The 15,747-nt window shown below is 45.6% G+C and overlaps 1 protein-coding gene across 1 annotated transcript in view; it reads right to left on the bottom strand.

Moving 5' to 3' along the window:
* Positions 1–914: 914 nt before the first annotated feature.
* P4ha3 (prolyl 4-hydroxylase subunit alpha 3) overlaps positions 915–15,747 on the bottom strand; it is a 33,616-nt gene continuing 18,783 nt past the window's right edge. Inside the window, 6 exon segments of the mRNA XM_027407497.2 lie at positions 915–1,688; positions 2,412–2,508; positions 3,932–4,000; positions 7,284–7,346; positions 9,154–9,313; positions 12,257–12,321. Of these exon segments, the coding sequence (XP_027263298.1) occupies positions 1,618–1,688; positions 2,412–2,508; positions 3,932–4,000; positions 7,284–7,346; positions 9,154–9,313; positions 12,257–12,321 (525 nt within the window). The 3' untranslated portion in view covers positions 915–1,617.

The raw sequence follows: 15,747 nt of genomic DNA on the forward strand, positions 1-15,747 counted from the left end.
GGTATTTTCTTAATGATTGATGAGGGAAGGGAGGGCTGGTGATTTTGGGTTCTATAAGAAAGCAGGCTGAGCAAGCCATGATGACCAAGCCAATAAGCAGCACCCTTTACGTTTTGTAAAAGGGAGTTGTATAGGTCTAAATAATAAAAATCCAGAATCAGATATTAAGGAAAATGTTGAGAGATCAGAGAGAAGAAGGAGCAAGCCACAACCACACCTTACCTCCTTAGCGTCTCAGCAGACAAGAGTGCAAGTTCCTGTTTCTTATTGCTTATATCTTCTCTCTGCCCAGCCATCTCACTTCCTGTCTGTCTGGACAGACCTCCAGACCTCAATGGTTAGCTAGTGGCAAGCTCCATTCTCTGACCTTCAGACAGCCTTTATTTGTACAAGCAAGATATCACCACAGGTACAGTCCTTTAATCCCAGCACCTGGGAAGCAGAGGCTCTTTTTAGTTTGAGGCCAGCCTTGTCTACAAACTATAAAATAGAAATGATTTTTTTAAAATTAAAAAAAAAACCTTCTGTTTCTGCCTGCTTATTTCAACCCAGCCCCTTTGGGGGTTCTGAGAGTCCAGGTAAATGTGGAGATGCAGTGAGATTCCTCATTGCAGAACACAGGGGCCCAGATTAACAGGAATAATGAGGTCTGCTCAAGACAAAGAAGCATTAGCAAGGAGACACAGTGGATACAGCAGGCAGACTAGACAGAGGTGGTCAGGGAAAGCCTCTCAAAGGGACCTTGTGTGGAACCAGGGAGGCTTCCTTAAGGGGGGATGGCCTGAGAGGTGAGCAAGGCCAGAACAGGGCAACGGAAGTGGGGGGTGGGGCTGGGCTACAGGAGCATAAATCAATAGCACTACTTTGGTTTTCCTCATTCAACATCATGAAAGAATATTCTCTGTTGGGAGAGGTGACTTTAAAACATTTTAATGACAACCAAAACTCATAGAAAAAGAAAACAAAATTTCTTTCCACTTTAAAAAAAAGTCGCTGGGCGTTCATAGCGCATGCCTATGAAGGGAGGCAGAGGCAGGTGGATCTCTGTGAGTTTGAGACCAGCCTGGTCTACAAGAGCTAGTTCCAGGACAGCCTCCAAAGCCACAGAGAAACCCTGTCTCAAAAAACTAAAAAAAAAAAAAGTCATCCCCACTGGTGACCTCTGTGTCAGATGCTCCTGTTGGAGCAGCCTGATATTTCCAGATTGTGTGCATGTATGTGCTTGTGTGTGCGTTTGAGTGTATGTGTGTGTGTGGGGGGGGTGGTGTTTGTGTAATGTATATGTGTGTAGTATGTGTTCAGTGCTAGTGGACAGAGCCCAGGTAGGTATTTGCCCATGCTAAGCAAGTGTTCTATACTGAGCTCATCTGTTTCATTCCCAAGGGCATCAGCACTGGAAACCTCTCAGGCCTCTTATGTATTGCCCCTTCTCACAGCTGGAGTGGAACCAAATGCAAATTCTCCCAGGGAGTGGGGAGTTGTTCCTGGTAAAGACCATTCCTTGACTCCCACTCACAAGGCCCTGCTGTGAGGCCTTCTTCCTTCGGGAGACTTCACCCCTCTCTGCCCGTGGCTTTGGCTCCTGGCTTCTCTGACAAGCTGCCATCTGCCAATGCTTCAATCTTCAGGGTTGGTGCTGCACGGTCTTCGGAATTCCTGTCCATACTCATGTATCCACTTGTTAGCCACTGGAGGAGAGCAAGGAGGGAGAGGGGGCTCAGCAGGGGGATGGCCACAGGGGCTGTACACTTGATCACAGGGCTTGGAAACACAGCCCAGAACCCTGATGTTTGCCTATCCTAGTCCTGGCCCAACTGTGCACAGTCTACTGCTCCCAGCATAGAAAGTATATCATCCTCCAGAAATTCTCCAGCAGATCTTGCTAATGGAGTACTGATTGTCACGTGTGGCACTCTGGTCATTCACCATTCTAAAAGCCCCAGTGAAACAGGGTAATGGAATGCTTCTCCTGGTGACCATGTGATGGCCATTTTCCACTTGCCTTTCTAGCTTCAAAACGAGGTGCTCTTGGACACAAATGCCAATTAACATGCCGGTCCATCCATCCTCTGCTGTGGCTTCTTGCCTAACCATTCCTTTGGGACGGAGCTACATGTGAACAGCAGGTTTGACTGTGTTTGCCTTTATGCAGAGGGAGGGAAGGCACTCCAGTGTCCCAATCCTCCCCTCTGCTCAGATGAAGCCTCCTGACCAGGCCTGTGGCCTTTGCTGACACCTACTCTTCACAGGCCCCAAATCTGCTGGGACGCCTGACTGCTACTATATCCATGTCAGTGGTACTCAGCGGTACCACAAAGCCTTCAGAAGGGAGGCTGCTAGCCCCCACCCACCCCTCACTCCACTTTTGTATGCCTCCTCACCCCACTTTCACCCACAAAGACAGGCCTTACCCCACTTATCTCCCACCAGGACGGGACAGCCAGCATGAAGTGTGTCTCCATCTCCCTCTCCACTCCTGTGTAGGTTCCACCAAAACAGTGCAGCATTCTGAAAACAAGAGGGCCCAGCCCCAGGGGACAGGGGACAGGGGGAGGGGGTGTCAGCCCAGAGTCCTGAACTTTTTGTAGGCATGTGAATAAGGACACGAAATTTATGCCATTGAATAAGGAAACTCTGTTACCACCATGCAGTTTGGAGCAAGCAGGCATTGAAAGGCACAAGAGGGTGAAAGTTGCCACTCAGGTGTGGGTCACCGCCTCATGGCCTGCTCTACTCCAGGCCTGGGCATGAGGAGACAAGCCACACCTAGCTCTGCTCTTGGGGAGCCCAAGCGAGACAGATATGAAAAAGCAGAAGAGGACAATGTGGCAAGTGCTAGAATCCAGGCAAGCACAGGCTCATAGGATCACTGTGGACAGACACCCAACAAGACCCACTGGGTCCTTGGAATCATACAACAAAGAAGCAAAGTCAGGACTCAAGCCCCTGTGCTCTGACCCCATAGCCTATGTTCTCCTTCCAAGCAGTTTTCTTAACCACCCCCTAAGACTCTCTTTAACCATGGCCATTAGTCTATACAGAGCCTGAGGCAAGGACGAAGCACTGGAAATGGGCCACGCCCTTGGTGCTTCTCAGTGGCTTAATGGGTGCTCAGGATGTACCAGGCACTGAGCCCAGCACTTCATACTCAGCCTCTAATTCATTTCCTTTGAATTACTAAGGGAATGTTTGATCTTCTGAAACATGGAGGAAATAGTCACCCACAAAACAGACCTCTCAGCGCTGTCTGTCTGTGTGTTGTCATGGCTGTTACTCTGTGAGCTCAGGGACAGGGTGCTGGGACTTGCTGAGTCCTTTGTGCTTTAGCTCTGTGGGGAACCTGAGGGTGACTCAGAGTTCTTAACCTCTAAGGAACCCACAGTGACAAAGAAGGCAGGCCTGTCATTTTCTTGTAACAGACAAGTAAATAAAACAGATGAGATGATAAGATGGTGGTTTGAAAGAAAATGGCCACTAATACAAGGTGTGACTTTGTTGGAGAGGGTGTGGCCTTGTTGGAGTGGGAGTGGCCTTGTTGGAGGAAGTGTGTCACTGTGTGAGGCAGGCATTTATTTTCAAGCCATGCCCTGTGAGACAGACATGCCTGTGGGTCAAAATATAGTACTCTCAGCTCCTTCTTCATCACCATGTCAGCCTGTACACTGCCATGTCCCACTATGATGACAATGGACTAAACCTCTGAAACTGTAAGCCATGCCATTAAATGTTTTCCTTAATAAGAGTTGCCATGGTCATGGTGTCTCTTCACAGCAATAGAAACCCTAACTACAACAGAATGGGCGATTGTCTTTGGGATTCCAGAAGGGTCTCTTTTTACCCATCTCCCCAGGCATCAGCTTGCAGGAGATGGGTGAGTTCTTCAACATTACACACCATCACACCCATATCCTGTGGGGCCAGGCCCGCTCACCTTAACCACAGGCACACTGAAGTTGGCATAGATGAAGGCCGTGGCTCCTCCAGCTTCTACTGCGCTCAGCTATCATACAAGAGGAAGACACCAGAGTTAAGATGGCTGCTGACAGCCCTCTGTCATTTCTTCACAGACTGTGTGTGTGCAGAACTCCATTGTTTCAGTTATGGGAGAATTCCTTAGAAGACTCTCATCCAACTTCCAAACTCAGTGAACCTCTGTGAGGGTGCCGCTACTTGTTGGTGGGGCTTCTCACCACTAGATAAGATTCTGGAATTCCTATTTTTGCTTCTGACTACCATCGTGATGGAGGACTATAATAAGTAGATTCAAACTTTTTAAAAAGATTTATTAACTTTTAAAAATTACCTGTAGGGGTTGGCGAGATAGCTCAGTGGTTGAGAGCACCTGTTATTGCTGAGGGCCAGGTTTGGTTCCCAGCACAATTTACCTTTAACTCATAATCACCTTTAACTCCAGTTCCAAGGGATCCAAAATCATCTTCTGGCCTCTTTGTGCACCAGGCATGTATGTGGCACATAAACATACATGCAAGCAAAGCATTCACACACATAAATAAAAATTATGTGTATGCCTATGTATGTGTATATAAATGTGTGTGTAGGTGCCTTTGAGGTCAGAAAAGCTGGAGCCATAGGCAGTTGTGCACTGCCTGATGCAGGTGCTCGGAACAAACTCTGGCTTTCTTCAAGAGCAGTCAGTGCTCTTAACTACTGAGCCATCTCTCCCACTTCTTAATATCTTTGATTGAATCTATTTCTCTCAAGGATCTCAATCAGGAAAGGGTGTACATCAGAAGAACTATGGTCCTCAGACCACTAAGACCACTTCTAGTTTACCTAAATTAAGTGTGCTAGCTAGCTTTATATCAACTTGATACAAGCTAAAGTCGTATGAGAGTAGGGAACCTCCATCAAGAAAATGCCTCCAGGGCTGGAGAGATAGCTAAAAAGTTAAGAGCACTGACTGCTCTTCCGGAGGTCCTGAGTTCAATTCCCAGCAAGCACATGGTGGCTCACAACCATCTATAATGAGATTTAGTGCCCTCTTCTGGCCTTCAGGCATACATGGAGGCAGAATATTGTATAAATAATAAATCTTAAAAAAAGGAAAGAAAATGCCTCCAGAAGATGAGGTTATAGGCAGGCCTGTAAAACATTTTCTTAATTAGCGATTGATGGGGGAGGGTTCAGCCCATTTCGGGTGGAGGCATCCTGGGGCTGGTGGTCCTGGATTCTATAAGAAAGCAGGCTGAATAAGCCATGGGGAACAAGCCAGTGAGCAGCACTCCTCCATGGCCTATGCAATAGCTCCTGCCTCCAGGTTCCTGCCCTGCTTGAGTTTCTGTTTTACTTCCTTTGATGATGAAGAGTAAGCCAAATAAACCCTTTCCTCCCCAAGTTGTTTTGTCCTGGTGTTTCATCACAGCAATGGTAACCCTATAAGACACTGAGATGTAATTGGTGTGCACACGTGCGTGCACAGACGGAGACACACACAACACACACACACACACACACACACACACACACACACACACACACACACAGGAGCCGGCCAAAAGTTTGCCTCAGGTGTCAATTCTCAGACACTGTCCACTTTGTTTTTTGAGACTAGTCTCTCTCTGGCCTGGAACTTGCCCAGGGGGCTAGACCAGCTAGCTCCTGAGCCCTGTGGACCTGCCTGTCTCTGTCTCCCCAGCACTAGTCTCCAAGCCTAGATTTTCACATAGGTTCTGTCATCGTGTTTTCCAAGGCAAACATTCTACTGACAGAACAATCTCAGCTCTGGATGTATTTTCTTAATATAACGAGATTTTTCCTTCTTATTTTCAAGGAAATAATATAAACATTTTTAATATATGAAAGTATTAAAAAATAACAGCCCCTGTCATCTTACCAACTAGAAAACATACACATCACAGTTTGCATTGGTTAATAGTTGGCATTTATGGCAGGCATTATACTAAGTCTCCACAAATATATGGTCTCACTTGGTCCTGACAAGAGCCCTCTAAGTTAAGACTGTCATATCAACACTGATCTTATGTCTAGTCTGAACAGAAGAATCACTGACTGGTTGGCTTTCAACTCAACCCTCTTTCTGCACTTCTTAAAGATTATCCTCGCCTATCATAGTCCTTGTGTTTTCCACAAACCTCAACAAATATCTTGGGAAATTTCTGACATCTATATCAATGTAAAGATGCAAGCACTGGACATAACTGGGCCCATCTTAGGTCCCTACAACACTGGTTGGCCTAGTAATATTCTTTCCCATACTTGCTTGGTAGGATACAGTGACAGACACAGAGTTCTATGATATCTTCTAGATGGCTTCTTGCTATCAGAAGTATGCAACTGGGACACTGGGAGACATACTGGAATCATTAACATAGAGATGATATTGAACACCAGCCTTTTGAGTGCCCTTCCTGGCTGTGCTGTGGAAACCAGATCCAGCCCTCAGGGTAAAGGACTTTCCGAGGGAGTGTCAGTTCGTACAAAGAGCCTGAGTCAACTTGGGGTGATATTCAGAGCCCTTGTAGTTGGCATGTTTACCCTTCCACTAATAGTACTGAGTCTCATCTACACTTTATCTTAGCCAAAAGACCAAGAAGCATTAGTAAATCTCACCCAAAAAATGATTGTTTCTAATAGTCTCTTCTAAGTGATAGATGATTGGGATATGGCTGGTTTGTGTAGATGAAAGTAAAACTTCATAGTCTGAAGGATAAGGATGAAGGCTGGGACTGAATCCTGTGGACCAGGCCAGGGATTTTGAGAGAAGGCCAACTGATCACTTTAGTGTTTTATTTAAGGGTGTGGACTCTACAGCAGACAGAAGGAGGATTTCCACTGCTTATCAGGGGTACTTATCTATTTTATATCTCCCTGCTTTCTCCTCTTGGAGTCTAAACTGCTCCTTTCTCTTCTCTTTCTGTAACAAGTTCACAGGCCCATTGATGAGTCTATGTTTTTCAGTACCAACTAGGCTTCGAGACCTTAAGGTGGGAGACAACTATATGCTCTTCCTGTGTTGTTCAAGCCTCATGGTCTCCTAGCTTTCCCCATCCTGATCACTGCCTAGGAAAGGTCATATTTAGGCCTTCACACTGCAAGCTCCCCGAGGATAGAAATCTGTCTGGTATCCCCTTATATCTATGACTAACAAAATAATGCCTTCTGGTTTTAGAAAATTCCTAGAGATTTTTGTGTTCCATACCAGATAAAACTAATATATGAAATCACTTTGAAAATCCATATGATAAAATTGTCTACTTAGCCACATAAGTAAGAAGTCTTGGTTCTCTTAGAGTGAAACTCACATAGATCATAAATGTTGCGACTCGGTTTCCAGACTTCATCCTGTACAGGGGGCTGCTTGGTGACTGAGACAGAAATAAAGCACATGGTTATTTTGTGTGAATGATACCAGAGTGACAGCCAGGATTTACCATTAGTACAGAAAGGGATACAATGAGGACATCAAGGACAGCATATAACCCTGAACTACACCAAGTGGAGTGTGTGTTCATCTTTGCTGCCAAGTACTCAATAGACTCTTAATTGGACATTAATTTTTTGGATATGCACATGACTGAATTCAATACAAATCAAACAAATTTTCTGTCAAGTTGAAAAATTAGATAAGAGGTTCTGCACTTTAGGTTTTCTGTAAAACAAAGAAAATATAGAAGGTAATTATCTTATAGAAATATCAAATCATAAGATTGGTGTTCCAGATTATTTTCCCAATATACACACTCATTCTTTAATCAAGGAAAACTCTGAAATATAACTTGCATACCATGGAATTCACTCACTGTAAATACTACTAGCTGAATTTTAGCAAATTTTAACAGTTGCCCAATCTTGCCCACAATCTAGTTTTAGAAATTTCCACCTGCAAGTAAAGGTTTATGTCAATCATGTACCCACAAAACCTGGTTTTCTACTTTCTGTCTCTGTGTTTTGTCTTTTCTAGAAATTCATGTAAATGGAATCATAAAATATGAAGTCTTTTGTGAATGACTTCCCTCTTTAACTTGTATACTCATTTCTCTGTGTATATGTGTGTGTGTGTACATGTATGATGTGTGTGCATGTATATATGTTGCCTACATGTAGGCCACAGTGCACATGTGGAGGTCAGAGTACAATCTTGGGCATAGGCTCTCCTTTTCCATCTTGTTTGAGACAGGGTCTCTCTTGTTTACCTGTTGCATATGACAGGCTAGCTGGGCAAAGTCTCCTAGGGATTCTCCTGTCTTCATCTCCCATTCTCCCTAAAAGTACTGGGATGACAGATGTGCTCTTCTTTTTTTTTTTTAAAGATTTTATTTATTTATTATGTATACAACATTCTGCTTCCATGTATATCTGCACACCAGAAGAGGGCACCAGATCTCAAAATGGATGGTTGTGAGCCACCATGTGGTTGCTGGGAATTGAACTCAGGACCTCCGGAAGAGCAGTTGGCGCTCTTAACATCTGAGCCATCTCTCCAGCCCGACAGATGTGTTCTACTGCGCCCTGATTGCTTTTTATTATGGATTCTAGGGGTTCAAACCCCAGTCCTCATGCTAGTATGGCAGGCACTACCCCCTGAACCATCTCCCCAGCCACTTGAATACTACTTTTAAAGTTCTTGGAATCTTGATAAAGTGGGAGCATTAGATCAGTTGCAGGGAGGTCTTTTTTCCCCATGGTGTTGTGATTCTTTTCATTTGTTTATTGGTCACCTGTATATCTCATGTGTTTTGCTTATTTTAAAATTATCAACATATCAATTGTATTCATAGGTTTCACTGTGATATTCCCATGATTCTACATGCTGCCCCCTTGGGAAGGTCCCTTTAATCCTCAAAAGCATTTGCTACTAGCAACGTGGTGAGCAGTTGAGATCATAAAGAGAGGAGAGGGCAATCCTCATGGAAAAGGCCCCAAGGAAAGTAGGAGATGGGATTTTATTACAGACTGTATACTTCTCCCACTGGGAGAAGAGGAAGGTGGTGGCAGGAAAGAAAATGAATCCAGTAATCAGCTGAAACCAAGGCTTTCAGATACTCTGGAAACAGGAGCCTTTGTTCTAGGCCCTTCCTTAGTATTTTCTGAGAGCCCTTCCTGACCTCTGCTTCAGACGAAGGACACGCTGGCTCCCCACCCCAGAAGACTGGCCATTGATCCCATCATTACCGTAGCGTGGTCAAAGTGAGGCTCATAGTGCCCTCCAATTCCATAGTTCACCACCTGGAGATACTCTGCATAGGGAGGCTGGATGTCAAGGCCTGTGAGGGCAGCAATGCGGTGGTCAAGAGTCCCCAGCATCGGATCAACCGTGTCCTTCAGCCAGGCACTAAAACACAGCAAGGATTGGAACAACAGTGATCTGGTGTTGGAAATCACTATATGATTGTCTGTGAAAGAATGGATGGTGTGGTGGTTTGAAAAAAATGGCCCCCAGCCAGGCATTGATATGCCTTTAATCCCAGCACTCTGGAGGCAGAAGCAGGCTGGTCTCTGTGAGCTCAAGGCCAGCCTGGTCTACAGAGTGAGTGCCAAAATAGGCTCCAAAGCTACACAGAGAAACCCTGTCTCAAAAAAGGAAAAAAAAAGTCCCCAAAGTGAGTGGCACTATTAGGGGGTGTGGCTTTGTTGGAGTAGGTATGGCCTTGTTGGAGGAAGTGTGTCACTGTGGGCTTTGAGGTCTCCTTTGCTCAAGCTTCACTCAGTGTGGTACATAGTTCACTTCCTGATGCCTACAGGTCAGCTCCTTCTCCAGCACCACGTCTGTCTGCATGCCGCCATGTCTCACCATGATGATAATGGACTAAACCTCTGAAACTGTCAGCCACCCCAATTAAATGTTTTTCTTTATGAGTTGCCGTGGTCATGGTGTCTCTTCACAGCAATAGGAACTCTAGGACAGATGGTTAGACACATGGATGAATGAATGCATGATAAACAAATGAATCAAGTCTGTTAAAGGGAAGGAGCCATGAATGCCTAACCACTTACTCTCTCATATGTCAGCTGATCCCAGAGTGCTTGGCCTACTATCTCAACACTAACGTAACTCACATTCTCTGAGGCTAGTGCTGAGCTGAGCCCAGTGAAAGCTCACAGAACCCAAGACTGTGACTCAGAGCTTAAGAGGACAAAACTCCATCCTTAAAACTGCTGTGCTATGAGGACATCTCCAACAGAAGAAGCAGAGTGCATGAGAACAGCCAGGACTTAAAGAAAGCGATGACTGCTGGGTGTGGTGGTGTGCTCCCAGCTCTCAGCAAGCTGAGGCAGGAAGGTGGCTTGAGCACAGGAGGTCAAAAGCAGCCTGGGAAACACAGAAAGACCCTGACACCCCAACCAAAGGAAGTAGAGGATAAGGAAAGGAAAGAGGAACAGGAGAGGAAGAAACTAAAGTAGTAATAACAGTTCATCTCTTCCATATGCTGTCAGTACTTAACCTTTCACCTCTCTAAGGGCCAGTGTACTCCTCTAGAAGTGAGGGTGGTGATTATATCTACTTTCAGGTTTTAGGAAACTGTGAGAGAAACACTCATGGAGCTGTTCTGTAAGGTGTGTTGGTGACAGCTATGATACCCAGGGGAGTCTCAACTCTGGGCAAACCAGGATAGGTCAAATCCCAATTCAGACTCTTCCTGAATGTCTTCTTGAGGTTCTTACAATGTTAAAAAATTGGATTCAGAATCAAAGCCCCTAGAAAAATGATGCCATGTTCTCTAAGCAAAGCCAGTGATATCCTGACAGATTAATTTGTTCCATATACTTTACACTCAGATTATTTATTAAACTACATGCTCTTAGATTTGCAAAGATATCCAGGACAGTAGTAGTCACTGCTTTCAAAGAAGAAAAGCACAGAGGCCAGAGAGATGGCTCAGTGGTTAAGAGCACCTGATGCTCTTGCAGAGGACCTGGTTCAGTTCCCAGCATCTACATTGGGCAACAGAACTGTCTGTAACTTCTGGGAGTACAATGCCTTCTTCTGGCTTCTGGGTTCAATGCATGCACACGGTGCACACACAGATAAGCAGATATTCCAAGGTTTAGAGAACACTTTTAATGTCAAATGTCCCTGCTGATGGTTTGGATGGAGAATGCTCCCCACAGGTGCATGTGTTTGAACACTCAGATGGTGATGCTGTTTTGTGAGGTTGTAGAACCCAGGGGTGGGTCTTGAGGATCGTAGTCCAGTTGTCCTTCCATCCCTAGTCTGTATCCCTGTTCCACACAGATGTAAGGAGGTGAAGAGGTTCCACTGCCCACTGCCACCATGGAACCACCAGTCACCAAGCCTTCCCTGCCTTCATGAACTGTAAAACCAGTCACCAAAGCAAACCCTTCTCTTCGGTTGTTTCTTGTGGGGTTTGGCTCACGGCAATATGTAGAGTATACAGTCCCTAAATGTACCAGACAACATAAAATAAGCCCAAATAATCCTGAACCAAAGCTTTTGTCTCTCACAATCCTCCCAGAGGACAAGGACACATGCCTGGCCGTCTAGCCTTTCTCTGGAGTGCTGATGCCACTTTCTCATGTGGCTGTGATGGACAATCCTCCTCTCTCTCTCTCCCCAGTCCTGTACTCACTGTGCAAATACACAGTTGAGGGTAGGGTAGGAATGGAGGGAAGGGCTGGGGAAGATAGGCCTGGGTGCCTCACTGGAGCCTGCCCCTTGAGAAGCCAGAAGGGCTTCCATGTTGCTTGGAAGGTTTTGTATAGGAGGAGGAGTGGATTCTGTACAGTCAAAATACAGATGTGTGGGGCTGGAGAGATGGCTCAGAGATTAAGAGCACTGGCTGCTCTTCCACAGGTCCTGAGTTCAATCCCCAGCAACCACGTGGTAGCTCACAACCATCTGTGATGAGATCTGGTGCTCTCTTCTGGCCTGTAGGCATACATGCAGGCAGAACACTGTATACATAATAAATAAATAGATCTTTAAAAAAATTACAGATGTGTGTAGGAATGCACATTCCAGATGTGTATAGGAACACACATTACTGATGTGTGTAGGAATGCACTCTGGGAAGAAGCAACAGAGCGTTTTCTGATCTAAGGTGGAGTTTCCCCAAGCCTTTTTCTGGTGACTTCTTAGTTAATCTCCAGACAATACTGCAATCTGGTGAAGGCACTGAGGTGACAGGATGGAAACACCTCTCGTAAGAGTTTCTCACAATGTGAACTACAGGCTCTCTAGCCATCCCAAGAAAGGTTGTTGCTGACCTAGCAGTCAGCTGTGCCCTCAGCCCAAGGCCAGAGTGGGCCTTCCTACCTTTTGCTGATTCGGTACTCCACTGGTAACTGCTTTTCCCCTGAAGCCACCACGGATCTCTGGAGCTGGTGGAACACACAAGAGAAAGACCAGGTGGCTCTAATGCAAAGGAATGGCCCATCATACCCACAGGCATTTCTCTCTCTAAGGCTTAATCATCACCAGATCCTGACTCCTTAAATTGTGTTTCAAGTGTTGCATGAAAACATCACACAGAATTCCTTTTGTGCCCGCAAGACTGAGTTGGGGAAGAGCATAGCCATTTTTCATCTTGTCTTGTATCACAGCATCAGGCCTAAGGCTTGAGCAGGGTAAACTTGGTGTTTCTCAGATTAAACAAAACACCTCCAGCCACAAAGATGTGCACTCAGGGGCAGCCTGCTCATTCTTAAAAATCCAAAGCAAAACCCTTCCTTTCAGAGCTCACAGCTAAGCTGCAACTGCCCAGCTTACAAAAAAACAAAACAACCCCCCCCACACAGGTTTGAGGTCACTAATTTAACTGTTTTCTCTTTGGTTCTGAATTCATCTGTATACAGCATTTATATGCTATTTTTTAAAAGTACCTCCTGATTACAAACTCTCTGTTCTAGGGACAGAGAAATAAGCTCTTGAGGCTGTGTCTGTTTCTTTCTCTGGCATGTGTCAGCCTCTGCAGGGCAAGGACATCCTGGCCAGGTAGAGATGTTCAGAAATGGTTAAAAGGCCAGTGGAGCAAAAGAAGTCAGGTCCCCCAGCTCCCCTATCTCTGAGAAGTGAGAGATGAAGTAGAACAATAAACAGCATACAAACAAAACCTTTCCCCTCATGAACCACGTGCAACTGAAGCCCTTCCCTCCATGAAAGGCATATAGCCTAACCCTTCCCTTCTCTAACGTAGCTGCACTCCCTGCTGCCAAACCAGGCAGCCATCTTGGGAAAGCCTGTTCCTTTTCCTCGGACCCATCTCCTCATCTGTAGGCACATCACACCAACAGACTCTCAAGAGTTTTTCTTGGCCCAGGGCTCTAGTATACTGGGATGTGCAGGTGACTGGTGGTGCCTCTGTCCTTTCTAAAACCATTCACACAGAGAGGAGAGATGTCCTCTTCTGTTATTCTAGGACAAATTCAATGACTAAAAAAAAATTCTACCCCTCTATTAGGAGATTACTTTGTACCTAATTATTTTTGCAGTTCTTTTATCATTGTCTACAAACAAATCATTCATTTTGAGAGCAAGTATTTATTGTATTTATGATGTTATGCACTGTGTTGGATACTAAATATGCTCATTGGCTAGCCAGCTTAGCTGGATCAAGGAGCTCCAGGTTCAGTGAGAGACCGGCTGAAAAAATAAGGTGGACGGTTGATGAGGAAAACCTTCAAATTCAGTCTGGCATCATACAAATGAGCGTACACATGTGAACAGGTATAAACATTACACATGTGACAAAATCATAACACTGGCAGCAATGAGCATAATATGGGCTGGGGAGATAGGACATTAACCTACAAAATGTCTAGTGATATCAGCCAATATATAAATGGCAGGATTAACATAAAAATTAAGTGCTATACAGGCGGTACCAAAAGCCTTGAGTTCAGAGAAGGGATAGTTTAGTGCATGTGGTCCTGTAAAAGTGCCCTGAAGGGCACAGCCATTCAGAGAAGCAAGAAAGCAGGCCGGAGCTACAGTCGTGCATGGTTCCCACTGAGTCCTTGAGGAGGATGGGCATGGGGTAGATGGAGAGGAGGCTTCAGGAGAGGAGTAATGAAGAGGCAGCAATAGCCACGGAGGCTCATGGGTCCCTCTCCCATAAGCTCTCAGTTTATTCCTGGGTCAGGCGCAGGCCAGACAGGCGTAAACAAGTCCATTGAGAGGTTGTTGGGGAAGGTAGTGTGGCAAGGTATGCTGATGCTGAATAGATGACCTTGCTGTAAAGGATTCAGTGAACATCTCTGGATGGGTCACCTGTCCCATCACCATGGCAACAGCTGTTCTAAGGAACAGGAAGCTGCAGGCCTGATATAACTTGTGGCTCCCTGAGACGCCGATGCCACTGACAATGCATTGCTGTCATCCCCATCAGAGCTAACCACAGTCACAGCCACAACCACAACAACAACTACAACAAAGAGAACAGACTCTAGACTGGCCTGGAGGACCCTCTGCATGATACAATGATTGCTGTTCTCACTCCAATCCATTTCTGCTCTCAGAGTTTTCCTTAAAATCACATACCCGCCCAAGCTAGTGAGAGCTCACTGACTCAGGTCTGACAAATGGGGAATCTGCATAGGACAAAACTAGACTTAATATAGGGGACAATGGTGTGACTGGGACAATATATGAGGCCACTGGCAGTGGGTCCAAGACCTAACACTAAAGCACAAACTGACTTAGTGAAGCCCATTACATATGAGAGATACCTTGCCCAGACTAGACACAGGGGTTAATGGCACATTGCCTGTCCTCATCAGTGATCATCTTCTGCCCTGTTCTTTGTGCACTTCAGTCAACCAAGCTTCTCTCTGTTCTCTGAACATGTCACCCCTCAGACACCCTCAATGTGTGGCTTTGTCTTCCCGGAATACCCCTTCCTTTACACTCAGTGAAAGAAACCTGCTCCTTCCTGTCCTCCCCAGAGGTCCCCTCCCACATGCCTTCCAGTCAGGTCACCTCACACAGCACATATGATCACGGCACTTTCCCCCTTACACTAGTGGTTCTTGACTTTCGACCCTTTAATACAGTTCCTCATGTTGTGGTGACCCCCAACCATAAAATTATTTTCATTGCTACTTCACAATTGTGATTTTGCTACTGTTATGAAACATAATGTAAATATCTGTGTTTTCTGATGGTTTTAGACAACCCCTGTGAAAGGTCATCTGACTGCCAAGAGGTCATGACCTACAGGTTGAGAACCACTGCCTTACATGGAGGGAAAGTTCCTCACCTCTTTGTAAAAGCAGAGAGTCTGGGCAGGCTGTGTTCTGGTGATGGATGGGGCAACACACTTAAGGACATAGTGTCTGGTTAGAAACAAACAATTCTGCACCAAATAATTGTGCCTTGGACGAGAGTACAACAGGCTTATAGTAGTGAAATGGACTATCTTCTGACATTTGCCACATTTCCTAGCAGGGGCAATGACACATCCTTCCCACTGGACCAGCTCTGCTTGGTCACTTGCTGGGCCTTCCTTCCCTATGGAGGGTTAAACAGGCCTCCTTTTATTTTTGGCTTTTTGAGACAGGGTCTCACTATGTAGCTCTGGCTGTCTTGGCAGTCGCTATGCAGACCAGGCTGGCTTCAAACTCCCAGAGATCTGTGGGTAGAAGTGATGTTTGCACTTCCAAACAGAAGCTTTAAAAGCCAGCTCACATTTGCCATTTCTGTCTTATTCTCCCTCCCATGAGACTGGTAAAGTCTCCGATGGAGGCTACTCTGCCAGGCTGGGTTCCAGCTACGGCAGAGCTTCAGTCAACCCCACACAAACACATAAT

This window comes from Cricetulus griseus, chromosome 3 (assembly GCF_003668045.3).
Source record: "Cricetulus griseus strain 17A/GY chromosome 3, alternate assembly CriGri-PICRH-1.0, whole genome shotgun sequence".
Taxonomy (NCBI): Eukaryota; Metazoa; Chordata; class Mammalia; order Rodentia; family Cricetidae; genus Cricetulus; species Cricetulus griseus.